Source organism: Stigmatopora argus, chromosome 16, assembly GCF_051989625.1.
Source record: "Stigmatopora argus isolate UIUO_Sarg chromosome 16, RoL_Sarg_1.0, whole genome shotgun sequence".
Taxonomy (NCBI): Eukaryota; Metazoa; Chordata; class Actinopteri; order Syngnathiformes; family Syngnathidae; genus Stigmatopora; species Stigmatopora argus.
The window spans coordinates 5898172-5920553 of NC_135402.1; the positions used below are offsets into that span (position 1 = coordinate 5898172).

Sequence of the window (22382 nt, forward strand, 5' to 3'; positions counted from 1 at the left end):
TATATATATATATATATATATATATATATATATAGATATACATATATATACTATATATATGCATACATATGCATACATATATATTTAAATATATGCCTATATATGCATATATATTACATCATTGTATTGATAATTGCACAATTACAAAAAGTACATTTGCCTTACATTGCAGTTTTAGACGTTGATGTAATTGTTGACGCTTAGGACGAGGCAGCCAATAAAAAAGCGCTTAGTTCCCATTTTAGCCAACGAAAAAGGTGCGCTCACTCTAACCCGGAAGCGATGGGGGCGAGGCCTTGAGAGCAGGTTGGTTTATTTACACTTGTCGGCTACTAATAATAATAACATTAAAAATGAATTATACAGGTAATAGGTTTGTGCGCTAGCTGTAGTTCACATTTAGATTGTTTTGCGAAATGTTGTAGATTGTTGTGTTATTAATGTTGGACATCTGTTTTTATATTTATCTTATCCACTTTGTCTAAAAATGATCAGCTTTCAATCAAATGCGATCTATTTATCAAAGGCTGAAAAAAATGTATTTTCTTTTGCAGGGCAAAAAAAAATAAACCCGAAAGAAAAAAAGTGACGCTTTCCGCCAATGTTTTGGTTTCTCACAATGACGTAACACACAAAAACATGGTTCCCTTGTTGTGGACCTGTTTGGCGTGCTGCATGGTACGCATGGAGATGCTCTTTCGAGTCTAAACGAGTGGACGCGACTGCGTCCTCAATCAGGCGATGGCTCACGCTGGGGAAAGGTGTGCCGAGTCTGGCCGCCGGCTGGTGGGTAATCGCGATCCTTGGCGTTGTTTTAATCGAGGAGAGGGGAGAGGCTTCGAGCTAATTAGTTAGCCGAGATAAATCTGTACCGTCCAACGTGTGGTAGTAGAAGTAGTAGTGGTCGTTGTAGTAGTAATAGTACTAGTAGGAGTAATAATTAAAGGCGTTTAACACGCCATCTCTCATCTGATCTCATTTTCTGAACCGTTTTATCCTCATAAGGGTCGCGGGGGGTGCTGGAGCCAATCCAAGCTGTCTCCGGGCCAGAGGCAGGGGACAGCCTGAATCGGTGGCCAGTCGATCGCAGGGCCATGCACACTGACACCCATACCTAGGGGCAATTTAGAGTGTCCACTCAGCCTACCATGCATGTTTGTGGAATGTGGGAGGAACAGAAATAAGACAAGAAAAAAAACGCAAGAAATGTGTACAATAAAACAATAAATCGACAAAAATTATGAATTGGGAAGTCCACTTGTATGAGCATGAATTTAAGTTAATATTTTTGAATATTGCAGCGTTCCATCTGCCGGCGGCTGTATGACGAAAATGAGGACCTGTCTGATGTGGAGGAGATGGTCAACATCCGAGGATTCAGCGTGGAAGACAAGCTGGCCAATGACAACTACACTGCCAACTTTGTGCATGTCATGGAAGCTAAAGGTAAACTATTTACACAGAATCGTCTAAACTGATATGTTTATTTGTATATATATAAAAAGAAATCTCACTCCTGCTTATAGACTTTACCTATGAGTATGTACAACGGGAGGCCCTAAAAGTTCCACTTATTTTCAAAGAGAAAGAAGGACTAGGGATCATGTAAGTGCCTGCTATTTTCTACTTATTCTATTTTGAGTGTAATACTGTCTAATTACTATAAACTGAGTAAAACTGGTCTTCTTAAATGTGCGCAGAATGCCTGCTCCGGAATTTACTGTGTCAGAAATTAAAGGCTTGGTTGGTATGTGTAATGTCACACACACTAAAATGTAAAAACAAAATATTGTCTACGTCAAAAGTGCAAAGAAGTGTTGACCTTTTTATCCACTGGACTTTCAGGCAGCCGTCGCTCCGTGGACGTGATGGACGTGAGCACTCAGAAGGGCTCAGAAATGAGCATGGCCCAGTTTGTGCGCTACTACGAGACGCCGGAAGAAGAACGTGACAAATTATTCAATGTGATCAGCTTGGAGTTCAGCCACACAAAGCTGGAAAATCTCATCAGGAGACCCACTGTGGTACGTCACTATCCTTTGTCCAGCCACAATTCAATATGAAAATGGTAAATGAATTTGTACAGCTTAATAAGGGGAATAGCAATCATTAATAAGGGGAGAATTTAGCATTTAATCTTGAAACATAGATAGTGGTTATTGTGAGACAGCCAATTGAATTGAATTGAATGCTTTTATTATGAGATAGAATGAGAGCGATGAAATGAGAGCCCACTAGAGGGTAGCGATGTTCTAAAGTGAGAATATAGGCATTAGCGACAATATAGGAAATGCATTTACTTTTGGAGGGTTTTCTTAACTTGGATCTTTTTAGTATCTCAAGTCACTCGTTTGGATATAAAAAAATTGTAACCTGAAAATTTCGTACCTAGAGGAATTTGTAAGTAGAGGTCTGACTTTAGATGAATAACAAAATATGCAGTGTTTGTTTTGAAACCTCTCAGGTTGATCAGGTCGACTGGGTGGACAACATGTGGCCTTCATATCTAAAGCAGAGCCAAACAGAAGGCACCAACATGATCTCAGAGATGAAATATCCCAAAGTGCAAAGGTAGGCCAGCTATTCAGAGATCAAATTGTTTGTTCATGGTCTTTTCCCAACTTCTCTTAGTGCTTTTAATTGTCGCTGGAGGGCCCTTTTCTCTTTTGCTCCTTTTTTTCATACCATTCCAATTTCTCCCTCTGGGTGAACAATCACCCCCACCCTTTTTACCTCTTGCACATACTCAGAGCACTGTTCATAAGCCAGATTTCTATTATTCATTCCCAAAAGTGATCATTTTATAATGTCACTCTAAAAAGATCGTGTAACTGGATGCCTATCTATGTACATAACATATATACATACATATAAAATCAAAAATGTTGGTACGTGTCTGGTTATAAAAGGAAAACACACAGTAGTCACTGGCATATGTAAAATATAATAACATCAAATAATGAGGACACATTTAATGTAAATATAGGGGATTCAGATATCACTTTGAGCTGACGTATTAGAAGTTTGAGGACATTTCTGATGCTAGAGAGCCAAGGTTAGCTGTCCCACGTTGCCTTTCTTTACATGTTTATTGTTTTTCAGGCTGGGAGAAGGTTCCTCTATTGACCAATGTGTAATGATATGGTGAAAAATATTTTGCAGGATTGTATATAATTTTGGTTGTCTCAAAAGGCACACTTGGTGTACCGCTGTTCAAATAACCACCCCCGGTTATGTTCTTTTCTCCTTCCTCCTGAGATTCTCTCCCATAAAATTAAGGCTCATCTCAGCGGACTCGCATCCTGCACGATGACTGAATTATTAATGTCCCTTGGAGACTTCATCACTCTTCAATTTTTATCCCTTTCTAGGCTCAGCGCCATTTCCAGCATTATTCTACTAGTATTTTTTCGTTTCTAGATGTACACGTGTGTGTTTACCCTATATTTCTGTATGTGTGTTTCTATCCTAGATATTGTTTGATGAGTGTAAAAGGCTGCTATACCGACTTCCACATTGATTTTGGGGGAACCTCAGTGTGGTATCATGTCTTCAAGGGGCAAAAAGTATGTATGCAGTGGCGTTGTCATAGCAACTGTTCGTTTTAAGAAAAAAGTATATCTTTCGAGATCAAATTAGTCATTAAAAAATGAGTAACATTTGACATCACTGTGATATAAATAATGCTATATTTTTTTCAAGAGTTTCATACCCATAAAAAAGTTTTTGTATTACATGTTCTCTTTTAAATCTAAAATGTCTTTGTTTAAAATATTTTAATGATCGGTTGATGACAGTTTGACTGTTGAATGCTTCTCCTTAGGTCTTCTGGTTGGTGCCTCCAACGCTCCACAACCTCGCTCTATACGAGGACTGGGTATTGTCGGGAAAGCAGAGCGACATTTTCCTTGGAGATCGTGCTGATGGCTGCCAGAGAGTGGAACTCAGGCAGGGATATACTTTCTTTATCCCGTCTGGTGCGTTCCCATTTAAAACAAGTTCATTAAAGTATGACTGCATCTCACCAGTCTCAAATACATTTCTTTTTTTTCTCCATATGATTTAGGTTGGATTCATGCAGTGTACACACCTGAGGACACGCTAGTTTTCGGCGGCAACATTCTGCACAGCTTTAACATTCCTATGCAGCTCACCATCCACGAGATCGAGAACCGTACAAAGGTGTGAGATGTCAGTATAGGAAAGACATAAAAATTAAAATTATGTTATCATGTATTTATTTTTTTCCCTTTTATATTTTTTCCCAGGTTCACTCCAAATTCCGTTTCCCCTTCTACTACGAGATGTGTTGGTACGTCTTGGAGAGATACATTCACTGCCTGAGCAAACGGTCCTACCTTTCTCAGGACATCAATAAGGAGCCTTTATTCATGGGTCAGCACAATTAAGGTTTTAATTATTATATCACAAGCACTCAAAAACGTTACTATGCTTGAGATAAATACATACTAAAGCTTGGCGATATGAAATTAAGAAACATCGTAATATGGGCGAGTTTATATCACAGTCATGATGTGTCTTTAAATACTATTAATTATTTGACGAACAAGTTCTTAAAGGAGAAAAGAGTTATTAACAAATAAGTGTTTGCTTATTTTAGTAGCTACTCTTTTTTTCCCCCCAAAGTAGTATAGATAGTGGATATGTGTTTACCTTCACGGTCAATAACTTATTTATACACCATATATTTGTGTTGTGTGTATGTGTATGTGTTTTTTTTATAACAGTAGTGCTTTTTGCTGTTAGATAATAATTACCACGCAATTAGGGCGACAATTTTCCAATAATGGGCTTGGAAGTCACTCAACAATATTTCCCAGTATAACTATTTATGAGAGAAGCAAGCTATTTTTGAATGTAAAAATAAACTATTTTCTATCTTTTTCATGTTTTTGCAGACTACGAGACAAAAGTCGACATGGGAAGCCCCTGTTCCGATTCAAGAAGTCGGGACAATGAGGAGGACTGGTGTGATTCACAGCTGCGGGATGACCTGGATGAAAAACAGGAGTTGGTTTCCAACCAGCAGCACCTGAAACTGAAAGCCAGTTTGACCGCAAACTTTGAGGACAGTTCTTTCGTCTCCATCTCCACAGACTTTTCGGAATCAATGACCTCGGAGTCACAAAATAAGTGGACTCATCTGACGGAATTTGAAATCAACGGGCTGAAGAGGCTGGTAGAAAAGCTGGAGTCGCTACCTGAACATAAGAAATGCGTTCCGGAGGGATTGGAGAACCCGCTCGGTCTGCTGGAGGACATGAAAGTAAGTGTAGAAAAACTCTGAATAATTTACACAGGTAAAGGATAATTGTTTTAAACAAAATTTAGCATAATCAATATTTTTTAAGGTATTATTTAGAAAGAAAGTAGTAGTTTTTTTAGATCTAGTTGTAGTTTTTTTTCCCAATCAAGTTGTAGTCATAATAGTTCAAAAAAAATACATTGGAAACTTGGTTTACGAAAGGAGGTTTAGGAAGTTGTTTTTTAAACAAAAACATGTTAAGATAAATACAGTAAGATGTTTTGTAAGTAAAGCTATAGTTTATTTTAGGAATAAATAATGATCCCGTGGTTAAGCTGGATTTTCTAAATATAACAAATTAATTTTCTTTCACCTCAGGCATATTTCTTCCATTAGAAAGAAATGCAATATCAAAAGAGGTTTTATTTCGGAACAAAGTAATAGATTGTGTTTCATTTTTTTTCAAATTTCACAAGAAAAAAAAATCACACTAATTGCAGAAGAAAAAAACATTGCCTTACAGTAAAGTAAGTACAAAGATAAAGCATATAAGTGACTCATTCTCTTCCATTAACCATTTTTCCTGTTATTTGTAGGTTCTCTTAAAGGAACATGCCGATGATGACCCCAAATTAGCCATCACTGGACTTCCGATTGTTTTCTGGCCAAAGAAATCAATGAAGGTATCCTCTTATCGTTCTTTCCATTTTTCATTCTTATATTTCTTTTCATTTCTCTCCACTCTTTTACCAAGGTTTGACTTTTTTCAAAATGGAAGAAAAAATATTCTTTATTTGACCAGTAATCTTCAAGTAGAAGGATAAATACAGTGTGTGTCACTGAGCCATGAAGTGATATGTTTAGATTTATTTTCTAGGAAATAGGACATTTTTTTATTCTATAAATCAGTTAGAATGTTATGAGAATAATTTCTAATAATCTCTAATTTTCAATTAATATGCATGGGTATAAATAGCATCGCATAGCCAGTTGACTTACCCTATAATATAATAATATATGGATGTGAAGGCCACCTGCTGCCTACCATGCCTGTGTGTGTATGTGAGGGGGAGGTGAAGTGGGTGGGGGGATTCTGTGTGACCATTTACCTTCTTGCAGTGCAATGCCATCTGTCTTTTTTTGGCTCTGTGATGGTCAAATTTTTTTAGTGAAGCTCCCCTCGTCAGGAGAGAAATGCTACAACCATAAAAACGTGCATATTAGCCTCACACTGGGTGCTGACCTATCTGCCATTTTGAATCCAACATTACTTAAGATATGCAGAAAAAATACAGTAATGTATATATTCTGCAACATGAGAAGAATTTGAATTTATTGTTGTGGGATAGATTTCATCTATATTTGACTTTAACATTTTATTTGGTCATAACAATCGCCAGAGACTTAAGGGAGCAAGAATATAGTAGATTTTTTTAATGGGTTGTAGTAAGAAAATCTGATTTCATGGGTAAAATTAGCTTTTTAGCAAAATAGATCTGTTATTAAATTATATCAATTATATTTTACAATATAAATTATTTATTTTGATCACATTGCATATTTTTTAATTCAGCAGATTCAAAACAAATCAAATTGAAATTCATTTTCAAGTACAATTCAAACATTTTAAGACTAAGAAAAGCTAATATTGTATTTTTCTTACTAAATAATGAATCCATGTGATTTTTGTACTTTCTGTAACGCGATGCCTTCGCTTTATATTGGCTCTGTGTGATAATTCCTGAGAATCAGCGCACCTCCTCTCCTGATTGGAGGAGTGCATCTGTTTGGACGCATCCAGGCTCCCATTGGCCGCGCATCCCATAATAATGAGGCAGGCTGGTCTTGTGGCGCCGACATCTGCTGGTGGTATTGTGGAGTGGTAGGGAGGAAGGGAGCGCTTAGAGGGAGGAGAGTGCAGCCATGTCATTTGGTCTCGCACTGGACAGCGTGTGAAACAGCCGCCATGGCCATGTCGCTCAGCGCCGATGATGAGGACTACGACTCCGACTCGGAGCAGGTTAGCCCCCTCCCACCCCGCACGTTTCCCCCCCCATACCCCCCTCTTTGAAGCAGGCTTGCATAGTCAGGAGGCCACTAGAGGAATGCATGCATGCAGCAGTCCTGCAGCGCAGCAGGAAGACAGCTACCTGGGGATACACACGCAGATTCAATTCCCTTTCCTTTATTTATTTGCTCGCATTCACGTGTTTTGACTGCTATAAATCCTGCAAGAGTAGGCGTGCTTTTGGGGCTGAAAGCCTGAGGGTTGTGATTGGATGTTATAAAGAGGGATAGAAATGACTGTAAAACAGTACATTCGTTCTTCTGTATTTTTTTATTTTATTTTATTACTTTTCAGGGTTATCGGCATGACAGAGGGCAAATGCACAGAGAATCTTTGTTCTGTCTTTGTACTACAATGATAATATTGTTTGTTGCTCAAGTACTAAATGAGTGCATGTGAATGCAGTTGGCTTAACCACTACTATTTAACACATTGGCAGGCACTGATGTTGATAGGCATCCAATCTATTTGAACTGGGAGGGATGGCAGTGAATGAAGAATTCACTGACAACTAGTTGAAAAATTATTCTCAGCAAGAGGATGAAAGGCATGTAATTAGACATTTATCCTTGTCAATGGCACTGAAAGAGTCAACAATCAAAGGCTTGGACAACAATACAATATCTGCTGATGTGCCTTACACAATTTGATTAATTGGCTTTGGAATATTTTAAGGCGTTGTGCACATATTTTACAAAAGCAGTTACGTTTCACCAAAGCAGTTTTTACATTTTTGACTATTTTATTGTTGAAAGAATGCATCAGTCTGGACTTCTCTGGGTTCTGTTCATGTTTAAATAGTGGAGACATGTTGGTAAGTGCTGTGATTGGCTGGCAAACAGTTCAGGGTGTACCTAGGCTATTTCTGTTATAAGGTGGGATAGGCTCTAGCACCCTACAGACCCTCGTGAGGACAAGCGGTTTTGAATACAAAGGAAGAAATATTGATGTGTCCAAAATATTGGACATAGACAGTGACCACTTTTTCTAATGGCGAATCCTCCAAATCCGTAACCCATTTGTTGGCTTCAGCGAAAAGAATGTGTCAATTTAGCATTTAACATCTGTTAATATTCCCGATTTTGATTTGGGCTCATTTAGACAAGTTTTATATAACAAAATTTGAGAATGTGAGATTGGATGGACATTGGCTGATGAGAAACACTCAATGAAAATGTAAGGATAGTTTTCGAGAGGAGGATACAGAAGACATACTGTACTTTTTTTGATGCATAGAATGGGGTGCTATGGTGACTACAATCTTAAAGGAAAAGAATATTTTTGAATTTGCCCAACTAGTGTAATTATTAGTCATTCTAACTTTCAAGACACCTTTTTTGTCACAACATTTAATCCAAAATGGCAGCCTCAGTGTTCAACAAATATATCTATCCGTAATCCCCTTTTGTAACCCCTCAAATCCAGACCAGGCCAGATTACATCCCATTCAGTATCTCCCACTAATCCCGTCGGGTAGCCTCACATTTGACTGCCTCCCGAATTTTACCAGACTATTCCAATAATGTTGCGCTCTGTGCTTTTCTTCCTTTCATTGTGTCAATACAGATCTTATTGGTTCTGTGTGAGCGCGTGTGCGCGTGTTTCAGAACTGGGCTGTTGCTATGCTGATGTTTTGAAGAAGAAGAAGAAAATATATCTGCACTCAGCTACATCTGATTTTGAATTAGGATAGGCGCCATTTCTTGATGGGTTTTTTTTGTCAGGATAAAAAAAACTGCAGCTGGACTGCTGTATTTTATTTGATTTTATTTCCACAACCAAGTTAATGGGGAAAAAAAACATGGATAAGTTTTGAACAAGGGTGTGTAGACTGTGTATTTACTCTATGAAGGAAGGAGAGATAAAGGTACAAGAATTATAAAATTGTAAGAGTAAGCGTACATACTGTATTGTAGTGTATTAAACCAGCAGCCATGTTGATGTTTGGCACCAGAGCGAAGAATACATTAGGATCAATAATGACCCAGATCAAAGGCATCTCAATTTCCCAGTTGTCTGAAATGGAGCACATTTAGCACGCGGCGTTGTAAATGTGAGCCCTCCTTCCTCCGTAACTCACAATAATGGCTGCCAGAGAGTGAAAACGGAGCAAAGAGCGTCTGCTTCCTCTTTGAAGTGGAAACATGCAGCCAGTAAGTGAGGAGCTATATGTGGATGATGCCTCCGGGGAACGTTGTCTTGATGGATCTTTTCTTTCTCTTCATCTCCCACCTCAGCATTCTTTTCTTTTCATGCCAGAGGAGAATTAACCAGCAATTATTCCAGTTTTTACTATCATTGCAAAGGCTGAATCGATCTGTGATTGTTCTGAACTCCTCTGTTTCCACGTCAATGTTGCTTTTCACAGTTCTACTTCATTCAATCTGCCTCTTGAAAAAAATTCTAATTTAAAAAAAATATATTTGTAATTATTATGTGAAATTTAACATTAATATTAATTTGTTGAAAACGGCTTTATTCATGTATTCTTTTAAGTGGATGATTTATTGGGAAGAAATGTAAAATACATTGATTTTTTCATGTATCATCTACTTGACATTTTGTATTTTATTTAATGTTTCATTAATTCTAAATGAAAAGATGCATAGCACTAAAGTACAACAGTTGTACATTTTTAATATAACACTTGTTTATTTTATTTATTGAAATTAGTTTCTTTATTGTAAATAATGAAATGAGTACTGAATTACACACCTAATTTTTTCCAATTAATTTTATTATAATATTTATTCATTGTAAATAACAAATAGACACTTTCTGGTAATTTCCCCCAATACACAACCATTTATCAATTAGACATTTCAAATTTACCCTTGAACATAAAAGTTTATTTTCGTACCTTTTTTCCTTTTTGTTTTAAATTAACATTTTTATTTTACCCGTAGGCCCGACCTCCACACCGACCCAAACCCAAGATGGTGACCTCCCCGGCATCGGCTCCTAAGCCAACTACGGGCCGCGGCGGCGCCAGCACATCGAGCGCCAGGAGAAGGCGCACCCGCTGCCGCAAATGCGAGGCCTGCCTGCGAAGCGAGTGTGGCGAGTGCCATTTCTGCAAGGACATGAAGAAATTTGGTGGGCCAGGACGAATGAAGCAGTCCTGTATCATGAGACAGTGCATTGCAGTACGTCCACTTCTCTCTCATTATACACCCATGATTCAATCTCGGCCCCATTGACGCTGACAGACGAGGCTGGCAGCGAATGATCGTTGCCAACATTAATACATCCAATTTTCCTATTTGCTCAACATCCCTCTTTATGCAGAAATCACCTTCTTTAGTTGTTATTGTACCACTGCTATTTTTAGACTTTCACTTTGGGGACTTGTTCATTCAAGCCTCATCCAGATGGTTGCTATGGTGACACCAAGGAGCACCACTTGCCCTCTTGTGTAGAGAATCGCTAGTGAAGAATTGTCACAGTGCAACTCACTTGTGGGCAAGGTGTAACTTGTTTAATAACCCTTTTGTAGGGCGAGGAACTATTTTTGGTCATTTAAAAACATGATGTGGAATTCACATTTTGGGTCATGCAAGCCAGAATGTTAATAGTTGGTATATATAAAATGTATATAGTGTGAGTAAATAGAAGCATTTAAAACATCCCTGTTTACCGAAAATGAAATGAGTCAAGAACTTCAAGAAACCGAAAAAAAATTACATTTTAGCGTACCTTTACCCTATACGTTAAATGAAAGCCCCATAAAGGCTAAATACGTTTCACCTCACGTTTATAATATTCTGTGATGTTTTTGCATTCATGGCTAGTATTTTTTTCTAAATACCAAAATGTATGTTTACAGTTTTTTTCAACATTTTCTCACTCATAAATGTTTGTGTTTAGCCTGTCCTGCCGCACACAGCAGTGTGCGCGGTCTGCGGAGAAGCAGGCAAGGAGGACACGGTGGAGGAAGAAGAGGAAAAGTTCCACTATATGCTGATGGAATGCTCTATTTGCAACGAGATTGTACACCCTCACTGTTTAAAGGCAAGCATAAATTTTCACCATAACTCAAATATTGGAGGTTGTGATCATCAGAAATATTGATTTAATTATTTTTGTTATCACAATGTATTAATAATTCTTAATAGGCGACAATTCAAAGCTAAAATATATTTAAAAATACTAGTTGGAAGAAAATAGATATTTCAAATTTAATTCAATTATTTATGAAAAAAAAAACAATTGGTATGGACCTGACCCAAATTGATGAATTCATAATGAGGTTGATTTCAACGTTTTCACAATTTCACATCCCCATATCGTCGTTATTTTCAGGTGAAAGATTCCAGCGGTGTTGTCAATGATGAGCTGCCCAACTGCTGGGAATGTCCCAAATGTAACCACGCTGGCAAAACTGGGAAAGTAAGCACCTTAACAAATGTTTTATTTGGTCACTACATGGCTAAATCATGTTTAGGTTTTTTTTTCCACTGACAAGACAAATGAAATCATTGCGTTTTCTGCATTTATTCTCTGGGCGCCATAGCAAAAACGAGGTCCCGGATTCAAGTACGCGTCAAACCTTCCCGGGTCGCTACTGAAAGAGTCGCGTCCATGCCGGGATGTTAAAGAAGAGCCCGATACGCCCTCTCCATCATCGACTCTTTATACCAAGAGAAAAGCCGAACGGGACGAGGAATTTCTGAAGAAAAGACCCCCTTTGCTGTCCTTGGATGGGTCGCCTCGTTCGAGACAGGAGGAAAATCCTCTGAGGAAGAAGAGGAAGCTCTTTGACACGCAAGACGAGCCCGTCGACGTCAAAAGAAAGGTAAGGAACAAGATAAGTATCTCATACACTAAATTGTTCCCCCACTGATGGGCTTCTCTGGTGGCTCTCTGAAAAGCTCCCAAAGCTGGACGAGCCTTTGACCGCCAAGCTGTTGCGCCACATCAAAACGGAGAACGACCAAGAAGACGGATTCTCCTTCCACAGGATCCACGTCACGTCCGGGAAGCTGTTGGACAACCGGGAAGAAGACGACGATAAGGAGGAAAGAAAGGAGGACAACTCAAAAGTCCTGCAGAGTCTTCCGAGGAGAACGTTAACAACCGGACAAAGCGAGCACTTCAAAAGCACCTCCTTGGGGGGATCAAGCAGCGAAGAGGATGAAGAGAAGACCTCAGAGATATCGTCACCGAAGTTAAAGGTATCACTTGTAAGGCACATATTGTGTTAAGTGTTTAGACCTTTCAGATTACATGCAGTACTATAAAATGTGTTATTTAAAAAAGATGTGCCAAATAGGTTTTTCGATTATCGCTGCTATGTCTGGTCTACATTAACTGCGATATTCGAGGGATTACTGTACTTAGATTCTTTCAGCCTTTTTAGACTCATCCACTGCCATTGATGGCACATGATATCGTTGTCACTAATCGTTTATCCCTACCTTGAAGGCTCGCTATCAACGCAGACACGTCAAGTCCGAAGACGGCGTCGTCCACCAAAACAATTCGGTGGACCAGTTTCAAAGTAAGCTAAAGGCGGAAGATGGCACCACCAAAACCGAAGTTTCCAATAGAAACAGAAAGACGGTGAAATCCGAGGAGCTCCCGTCCAATCAGAACCACAGGCCTGTCAAGGCGGAGCCCGAGAACGACGACGCGGCGGCGTCCGATCCGAGATGGCCTCTGAACAACGGCAGCGGCGACCTCGGAGGCTGGTTGCGACACAGGCGGGAAACCAACGGGACGCCGCGCCGCCACTCCCCCCTCAAATGGAACCGGAACCCCACCCCGGGGCCCCTCTCTCCCCGCCCGCTGCCTTACCACTCGCCACCCAAATGCATTCAAATGGAGCGCCACGTTATCAGACCGCCTCCCATCAGCCCGCCACCTGACAGGCTCCTTCTTAACGACGGAAAAGAGCACGTCATGCGACGCGAGTCTTGGATGTCCGTCTTCGATCACCTGGCCCTCCGAGATCTCTGCGTTTGTATGCGCGTGTGCAGGACGTGGAACCGATGGTCGGTTGCATTGTGGGACGGCAAATGGAATAATCCACCTATGGGAGGGTATCCATGAGTCAAGCGTGTTTTATTTGTGGCCAGGTGCTGCGACAAGAGGCTGTGGAAGCGCATCAATTTGAACCGCTGCAAGTCCATCACACCCCTCATGCTAAGCGGGATCATCAGGAGGCAACCGGTCATTCTGGACCTGAGCTGGACCAACATCTCCAAGAAGCAACTCAGCTGGCTCATCAACAGACTGCCAGGTATTAAAATGACATGCAGGATCGTCATTGGGCGCTACGGCATAATTTTAAGATACACTACCAGAGTTTGTTGTTGTGCTTTAACCATTTCATATGCAATTATGAAAGAAAAACCAGTGGAGCAACACATGTAGATAGACAATTTAGCAATACATATGGGCATGTATTCTTTATTGTCTGTGAAGAATGATTCATATTAGTGCTTTGGAGATGGTTTGAGAACATGACATTTCAATCTTTCAATCCCCAGATTAGAACCCCACTGAGCATTCGTTTGGCCAGATAAAGGAGAAGAGGGTAATCTCAGTTTTTTTGAACGGAGAGGTTACAGTTGAAAACCGGGTGTGCGCAGGTTTGCGAGTGCTCCTTTTGTCGGGGTGCTCGTGGGCGGCCGTCTCCGCTCTCTGCACCTCCTGCTGTCCTCTCCTGAAAACACTGGATGTTCAGTGGGTGGAGGGATTGAAAGACGCCCAAATGAAGGACCTGTTGTCCCCCACAACCGATAACAGGCCAGGTACAGAGCCTACTTTTATTTTCAATCTTATTCAAGTATGATACATATATAATTGCCTTGCCTTGGCCCCGCACAGGCCAGATGGACAACCGTAGCAAGTTGCGCAACGTTGAAGACCTCCGTTTGGCCGGCCTGGACGTGACCGACACGACGCTACGCCTCATCATCCGCCACATGGCCGCACTGTCCAAGCTGGACCTCAGCTATTGTAACCACGTCACCGACCATTCCGTCAACATCCTGACCGCCGCAGGGACCACCACCCGGGACTCCCTGACCGACGTCAACCTCTCAGGTGGGAGCATTTTCATGTATAAAAACTCAACTATAGAGCCCAAATAGCGAAATACTTGTTTTAATATTTTTGTTACACATAAATCATGTTACAAAAATGATCACTTTCTGTATTTGGAATCGTTCATTAAAAAAAACTTTATAGAACACGAAACTATTTTTGGTAATTAAAAAAAAAACATATACAACTGGTGTTATACGTAAAAGTATAACACCAGGTGTATATGTTTTTTCACATTTCATCTTATGTAGCCCACAGCCTACCTGATCGAGAAAGCGTTTAATCAAATGAATACTATAATATTATAATGTATCTGTTCCTAGTGAGAGTATGTGACAGACATGCAACAACAATACAGATATATGAATTGCCACGTTTAATTCAAAAAAGGTTTTGAAAAACCTTTATCTTTAATATAAATAAATCTGTTTGTGACCCGCTAGTGTGCAACAGAGTAACCGACCAATCACTGAGCTACTTCAAACGTTGCGGCAGCATCCGCCACATCGACCTGCGCTTCTGCAAGCAGGTGAGCAGAGAAGGCTGCCGGCGCTTCGTGGCTGAGATGTCGGTCAGCGTTCAATTCGAACTGATCGACGACAAGCTACTGCAGAGGATCCAAACTGCTGCTTGCGATTAGCGCCACCTACTGAGGAATAGCGGCACTGTGTGTTGCCCCCCTCTCGCAAACTACTGAGCCAGAATGTAAAGAACATTTACAGAACGTGTCAAAAGTTTACACAAACCTTCCCATTCTATAGCACGAGGAAGCGTCTCTAAACTTTTGATTATCTTTTTTTTCTTTAATTTATTTCCTCTTTTTGTTCTTTTCAAGTGACTATTTTTGTAACACAAAACGTTTACTACTTTCATGTACAGTATTATACTACTGATATTGATAATCAATACACAGTGTTAGTTTTTTCGTGTTTTATATTTATTTAAGCATACTTGTGTTAATGTTGTGTGTAACGTTTACAAATTGCACCTATTACACAAATGCCGACACTGTAAAGTGTAAAACGTATATGCAAGTGCAGTTTGATAAATTAGAACAAGGTGGAAAACTTTGGGGCAAAAATATTTTTACAATGAAACACAAGAAAAAAAAACTTTCTTCTGCCACAAGATGGAAAACAATATTCTATCTTTTTCCTTTTTGTTTACCACTAAGCATTAAAAAAGGATTTGTTTCATTAAAATCAACACTAGAAACTTTAATAACTGAAAATGGTTTATTTCTGCCATCTACTGGTAGTTATGTGGCAGCAAAATCGTTTCCATGTTTGAAATTAACTGTTGAGCAGTCCTCCCCTCCAAAATAAATGAGTACACCTGTCTATGGCAGTAAAACAAAAAATAACATCTAATTTATTGGTGTGCACTTGTATTTTTTTGCAGCACTGGAAAAAAACGATCCCCCAAACAAGTATTTTCTCCTCGCAGCTCAAATATAAATACAGCGTTTTTAATTGCAGAAATATCCAAAATAGCAAAAAATCTGTTTTTTCCAGAGCTTATATTTTCTTTTCTTTGTTCCTAACCTCTTAGTGGTCATTCCTTTGTACTATGTGAAGAACGTAAAATATTGCTCAGCATGCACCCATAAGAAGCTTAGTTTCAAGGTGCTGTTGCACTGGAACAAAAGAATGATTGCATTTACTTGAACAAATGTGCATAAAAACCCTTTTTTTTTATTTTGATGTTTTTGTTTTTCGACATTGTTCCATTTGAAGAACCTATAGAATTATGTAATTTTTTTCGACTCATAAGAAATGATGTTTAGGACAAAGGAAAGACGTACGTTCATGTATACGTACACGTCATCGCTTTCATAAACTATGATTGGCTAGTGATAGATGGACTAGCCAGAGCTACCAAACTATCTGTAGCGAGCTGCACAAGCAATATATATATATATATATATATATATATATATATATATATATATATATATATATATATATATATATATATATATATATATATATATATATATATATATATATACATATATATATATATATTGTGTTGATTTAATAGTGGTTTTGTCAACCCAAAATGGCTGAATATTCTAATACATTATTATGAGAACAATGTATTTTGTGTCTACTTTTAATTGACGTAAGCAAGGTCAGAGTAAAAAATAGCCGCCGCCATTCTTCAAAATGGTGAATGAGCCAGGAGCCAGTACGGGAGTGGACTATTTAATAAGTATTCATGGACAAAATATAATTAACATCAGTCTGAGATTCAGATATTTCTTAGGCCAGCAGAGAAGGCCCTGAAGGCACACTACTGCCAAGTATCATTTAAATGTCTAGAAGTAAAAAACAAACACTAAAGTGCATGTCATCACAATGTTCATAATGTGCAATACTGTATTTTAAAGGATTAAAGCCCAACCAAAAAGTATTGACAGCTCCCCCCACTAACTAATGCACGTTATGATGAAAACAATGTGTTTTTTAAGTATGTGCCCAATCAACACGTATTTACAGCCCCGCCTCCGCCCCACCCACTGACTAATGCATCTTATTATGAAAACAATGTATTTTTTTTGTAAGTATTAAAGTACAACCAAAAAGCATTTATAGCCCCATACCCCCCCCCCCCCCACACACACACACACACACTGACTAACGCACGTTATTATGAAAGCAATTTACATTTTGTGTGATCTATTTTTAATAGGCGTGGCCGAGGTCAGAGTTTAAATAGCCGACGTCAAACGCCAAAATGGTTGATCAGCCGGGAGGCAACACGGGCGTGCACTGCAGAGCAGCTCAAAAGTGACGATTTGCCGAAGAAAGCTTGACAAACTTCTCACAGGACGATGCAGCACATTCGGTACGTTGTCATTTGGGGATTTCGAAGCCCCAGTTCTCGTCTTGAGAGTGATAAGAGCATGATTCGTTGACGTGATGTAGCCCCATGTGTGTGCAGACAGCAAAATGTTTGCAAACAAATTGGCTACATTGCGTTACCGATCGCTCTTTGTTTAAAAAGAAATCATTCCATTGTGTGTTTCAGTCCCTCAACGAGCACAGACTGCTGGGAAACATCAAGAATGTGGCCAAAACGACCAGAAAGGGGCATCTTGTCGACGCCATGACAAAGTGAGTCATTTTTAAATAGTTCCGATTTTCTCTATCCGTGTAATATTTAAACGTCAGCGTTCAGTATTCAAGGCTTTGCGCAATTGGCTCGTTTTTCATCATGATACATTCAACTTTTGAATGAAAACACTAACTAGTTTGGTGTTTTTTTAATAGCAAAAACGCCATTAGTGGACGTGTAAGGAATTATCAATAATCCCTCGATTATCGCGGTTAATGAAAAACTAAAGTAGGGTCATCCCTATTGACTTTAATTTAAAAAAATATATACTATAGTGGCAAGTGTAGGAGTAGCTTCTGAGTTTCACATCTTTCTGAACTTAAAAATAATAATCGAACATAGGCTTTGTCATCATACCCAGATAACTGCGTATGACGAAATTGGTAATTGGTACAAAAAATCTGCCATGTAGTGGAACTGTGCACTCAAATAGATTATATACTTTTACCCTGTTAACTTTCTTAAAGACCTCAGGGCTTGGACCGTTTCATTTTTAGTTTTAAATGTGGTTTTGACAAAACCTAAGATATTTATTCAACAATAGTGCAGGTGTCATTTTTAACATTTTTTTCCTTGGCATAAGAAGAGAAAACGGAAGCTTTTGGGATAGTTATATTTTTAAGAATGAATGGATTTGAAATATTAGACTGAAAAACTCAAGTCTGAAGTAGGATTTATTTTATTTATTATTTTCATGTAATGTGTACCTTGTGGGCCCCTGTCCAGTGTGTTTTCTATATTTCCCACCACATCAAGATCCTGATTATTTGTCTGGAGGAAAACATGAAAAATAGACTGGATAGGGGCCTTTAAAGACTAAGATCACTTTTTAGTCTCTGCAGCAGACAAAAAAAAAACAGACCATCAGAAGTATGTCTAATATTGCCTTTTGCAGTGTCTGAATAATGGGTACCCTTTTGATGTTTTAGAGAAAAAAGCTAAATGTAGGTGTTTTTAGTTAAATTTGACTTAATTAGGCCCTATTCTGTATTTCTTTTTTATGTAACTTTAATCTATTGTGCCTTGACCCCTTTTTGTTTTCCAGAGTTCCACCCAAGGGGGGGGGACAAGGTTTCCTGCCTATGTACAGATAGGCTGACGAACCCCCTTCATTTTTCGGTGCTGGGTGTTACGCGAGAACCAGTCTGAGTTTTTTACTTAACTTTGTCTATTGACCCCCTTTTTTTGTTTTCCAGAATTCCACCCTAGGGGGACCTGGTTTCCTGCCTATGTACAGATAGGCTGACTCACCCCCTCATTTCTCGGTGCTGGGGGTTACGCCAGAACCTATCTCCAAAGTTTTTCAAAATAAAAGGTAAGACCTTGCGAATGGTTTTTTACTTAACTTTGGGTATTGAACCCCTTTTTTGTTTTCCAGAATTCCACCCTAGGGGGACAAGGTTTCCTGCCTATGTACAGATAGGCTGACGCACCCCCTCATTTCTCGGTGCTGGGGGTTACGCCAGAACCTATCTCCAAAGTTTTTCAAAATAAAAGGTAAGACCTTGCGAATGGTTTTTTACTTTTCCAGAATTCCACCCTAGGGGGACCTGGTTTCCTGCCTATGTACAGATAGGCTGACGCACCCCCTCATTTCTCGGTGCTGTGGGTTACGCCAGAACCTATCTCCAAAGTTTTTCAAAATAAAAGGTAAGACCTTGTGAATGGTTTTTTAATTAACTTTGTGTATTGACCCCTTTTTTTTTTATTTTCAGAAATTCACCTGGTGCCCAGGGGAGTGTCTTCGTCCATTTGAAAATGGATGAAGGCAAACCAGATTTTTCAAAATGCTGGACGGCCTGGGCGAACCAATCTATGAGTTTTTTCAAAATAAAAGAACTTGCAAAGTATATTGGTGTTATGCCAGAGCCTATCTTGTAACTCTTTCAAAATAAAAGATCTTGCAAAGTATACATGTCTTTTTATTAACAGAAAAACATTTTAACTCTTGCTCTTAAGAGTTGCCATCATATTGAAGTGTTGATTGGTTTGGCCAGTCTTTTCTCCACCTGCAGATGAAGACAGCATGGTTATTGCTTAAACAAAAAGCTGGAAAAAATAAAAACACTTAGAAGAAAACCTGGGGGAGTAAACACTTAGGAAAAAAACTGGGGTAATAAACACTTAGAATAAAATATTAGAAATAAAATCTGGTGGAATAAATACTTGGAAAATAAAATTTTGAAGGAAAAAAAGGGGGCTATACACTTAGAAAATAAAATTAGAAAAAAAGGGGGCTATACACTTAGAAAATAAAATTAGAAAAAAAAGCTGGGGGAATAAACACTTAGAAAATAAAATTAGAAAAAAAAGCTGGGGGAATAAACACTTAGAAAATAAAATTAGAAAAAAAAAGCTGGGGGAATAAACACTTAGAAAATAAAATTAGAAAAAAAAAGCTGGGGGAATAAACACTTAGAAAATAAAATTAGAAAAAAAGGGGGCTATACACTTAGAAAATAAAATTAGAAAAAAAAGCTGGGGGAATAAACACTTAGAAAATAAAATTAGAAAAAAATGGGGTAGATACATTTAGAAAATAAAATTAGAAAAAAAAGCTGGGGGAATAAACACTTAGAAAATAAAATCAGAAAAAATGGGGTATATACACTTAGAAAAATTTTTGAATATCTATACACTTGGAACAAAAATGGGGTAGATACATTGGGAATAAAATTAGAAAAAAAAGCTGGGGGAATAAACACTTGGAATATAAAATTTGGAAAATAAAATTAGAAAAAAAAGCTGAGGGAATAAACACTTTAAAATTAGAAAAAAACTGGGAATAAACACTTAGAAAAAAAATTGGGAATAAATACTTAGAATTCCTGCTCTAACTGAGATCCTTACCTTAAAGATTTAGTCAAAGAGCTGTGGAAATGAATGGCCAGTGAAACATCATGATGATTTAGGCTTTTATTTAATTTGGATTTTCAGAAGTACAGAGACACCATATGATTCAAGTGGGCGACTTGCAAGGAAGATCTCTCAGGCCTGTTGCAAAAAATAGCAAAAGTTAGAATATATAGAATGGAGATTCAACTTTTTTTGGGGGGGGGTTGTAGTTTTACCTTGATCTGGCAGTCTCCTCTTCTATAACCTCAATAGTGCTCTCGGCATGCTAGAAGAGCTGCATCTTGGTGCTAAACAGGAAAAAAATTGCACACAAAAAAGCACAAGTTAGCATATATAGAGCCTGGAGATTCAACAGATAGGCTTAGTTGTTTTTTTGGGGAAGTAGTTTTATCTTGATGCTAAACAGTGAAAACTTGATTTAACCAAGGTATTTGGGGGTTGCCAAACAATTACGGGATAGAGAAATCTTACAAGAAATTTTATAAACGATCAAGATAAAGAATGAAAATGAGTTAGCGAGTGCCAAGTGCTGCTTTTCCTTTTCCAGACAAGGCGATTAAATATACAGACGGACGTTAACAGCTAGGACAAGGGTGTCAAACTCGGGTTGGTTCGCGGTTCGCAATAACGCCAACTCGATTTCACATGGGCCGGACCATTTCTGAAATAATATTTTGATATTTTTTTTCTATTTAAATTGGATTAAAAAAATATATCAAAAACCCTAAATATTCAGTTTTTATAGATCTAAAAAAATGTTTGAGCTTTTTTTTTTCTTCATGAGGGAAAATATCTTATAATAATTTGTTTTTCATTTCAAAAGGAAACAAAATATTTTTGGGAATATGTTCAATATTAGAGTGGAAAACAGAACTTTTAAAATATATTTATTTTTAGATTTTACTAAATGCTTTTTGAACTAAAAACACAAAAAGGAAAAAAATGGATTAAAAAACTACAATTATTGGTTTAAAAAGGGGGAAATCAGGAAACATAATATACATGTATAATCTTCATTTGAATTTGATCCTAACAGAAAGTCGGCACTCATGATTTACTTTCTCGGGCCGCACAAAATGACGCGGCTGGCCAGATTTGGCCCCCGGGCCGCCGCTTTGACACCAGTGAGCTAGGAGAAAGTTGGCTTAATAGTTTTGTATACGGCGATTAAATATACAGACTGACGTTAACAGCTATGAGAAAATTGGCTTAACAGTTTTGTACAAGTTATTTTTTTTCTAAAAACAGAACAATTACAAATCGGCAACTAGTGTTTAGCACTCGCAATGAAAACTATAATTACATAACACACTAATTCGTGCCTCGATGTCATTCTAGAGTGAGCATTTACCCAGCAAACTGTCGGTTGATGTCTCAGCGTTGTTTGATTAAATTTAAAGTCTTGCTACACGACTCAATAATGGAGAGAAAACAGACAACATACTTTTTAAGTCAAATCGTGACGCTAACGCTAATGCTAACTAGTACCATACAGCACGGAACCGGTGAGGAAAAGAGGCGCAAACTTAAAATTGTCGACGGTGTGCTAAACCTGGCATTAAACTAAGATATTTGTTGGCGTTTTGGGCTCAATTGATTGCTGAAAAATCTCCCGATAGCGTGATAAAAACGCATTTAGTGAATTGCTCTACTCCTTACCTTGTCGGCGTGCTGTCGACCGTCAGCGTGGGCAGGCTTCCCAAAAGGAAGGGTTACTGCGCATGCGCTTAATGAACTCAGCTACGTCGACGATAGGCGTAACCACGCCCATATTGTCCTCCCAACTCATTGCCTATGTTTTGAAGATGACGTGGAATAGTCGTGAGTTTTGTGGTCTTGATGCTATAAAACAGTGCGTATTAGTAAACCAATTTCACCGAATATTGAGTAACATTTGACTTAGTATTTTACATCAACTCACCATTATTCCAAGCCATCTGACCAATTAAAAGTTTAAAATTTGACACGCAAAGAATGCTTCATTGTATTGTATACAATAACTCAGTGGTGGACCATCAGGGC

At 38.5% G+C, this 22382-nt stretch overlaps 1 protein-coding gene and 1 long non-coding RNA gene across 8 annotated transcripts; one reads left to right on the top strand and one right to left on the bottom strand.

Moving 5' to 3' along the window:
- Positions 1 to 477: 477 nt before the first annotated feature.
- On the top strand, positions 478 to 19415 carry kdm2bb (lysine (K)-specific demethylase 2Bb). Of its 7 annotated transcripts, XR_013305518.1 has the most exons (29): positions 555 to 786; positions 1302 to 1446; positions 1527 to 1605; positions 1701 to 1747; positions 1846 to 2024; positions 2465 to 2571; positions 3473 to 3566; positions 3824 to 3977; positions 4067 to 4182; positions 4269 to 4395; positions 4920 to 5287; positions 5863 to 5949; positions 10241 to 10480; positions 11202 to 11345; positions 11637 to 11723; positions 11848 to 12129; positions 12206 to 12508; positions 12759 to 13327; positions 13412 to 13575; positions 13928 to 14089; positions 14166 to 14384; positions 14828 to 14913; positions 17079 to 17234; positions 17418 to 17503; positions 18550 to 18623; positions 18701 to 18819; positions 18883 to 19001; positions 19036 to 19154; positions 19220 to 19415. XR_013305518.1 is itself a non-coding variant. In XM_077622688.1 (22 exons), the coding sequence occupies exons 1-22, from the start codon at positions 742 to 744 to the stop codon at positions 15022 to 15024; spliced, it is 3915 nt and encodes a 1304-aa protein (XP_077478814.1). In that variant the 5' UTR covers positions 478 to 741; the 3' UTR covers positions 15025 to 15754. The 7 variants fall into 7 exon arrangements, 3 of the variants coding, with proteins under 3 accessions (XP_077478814.1, XP_077478816.1, XP_077478815.1); XR_013305519.1 differs by lacking the exon at positions 18701 to 18819; XR_013305520.1 differs by lacking the exon at positions 18550 to 18623.
- Positions 19411 to 22061, bottom strand: LOC144090832 (uncharacterized). Its single transcript, XR_013305523.1, has 4 exons — positions 22020 to 22061; positions 20576 to 20647; positions 20355 to 20498; positions 19411 to 19513 (listed from the first exon to the last, which is right to left on the bottom strand). It is a non-coding gene; the product is annotated as an uncharacterized LOC144090832 (long non-coding RNA).
- Positions 22062 to 22382: the final 321 nt, after the last annotated feature.

What these genes read in the sequence shown, in the direction of transcription:
- kdm2bb (XM_077622688.1), top strand. Translation starts at nt 742, where the DNA reads ATGGCTCACGCTGGGGAAAGGTGTGCCGAGTCTGGCCGCCGGCTG. An exon ending in TCATCAGGAGACCCACTGTG is followed by an intron (nt 2,025 to 2,464) that starts GTACGTCACTAT and finishes GAAACCTCTCAG; the next exon opens with GTTGATCAGGTCGACTGGGT. An exon ending in ACGCTGGCAAAACTGGGAAA is followed by an intron (nt 11,724 to 11,847) that starts GTAAGCACCTTA and finishes TGGGCGCCATAG; the next exon opens with CAAAAACGAGGTCCCGGATT.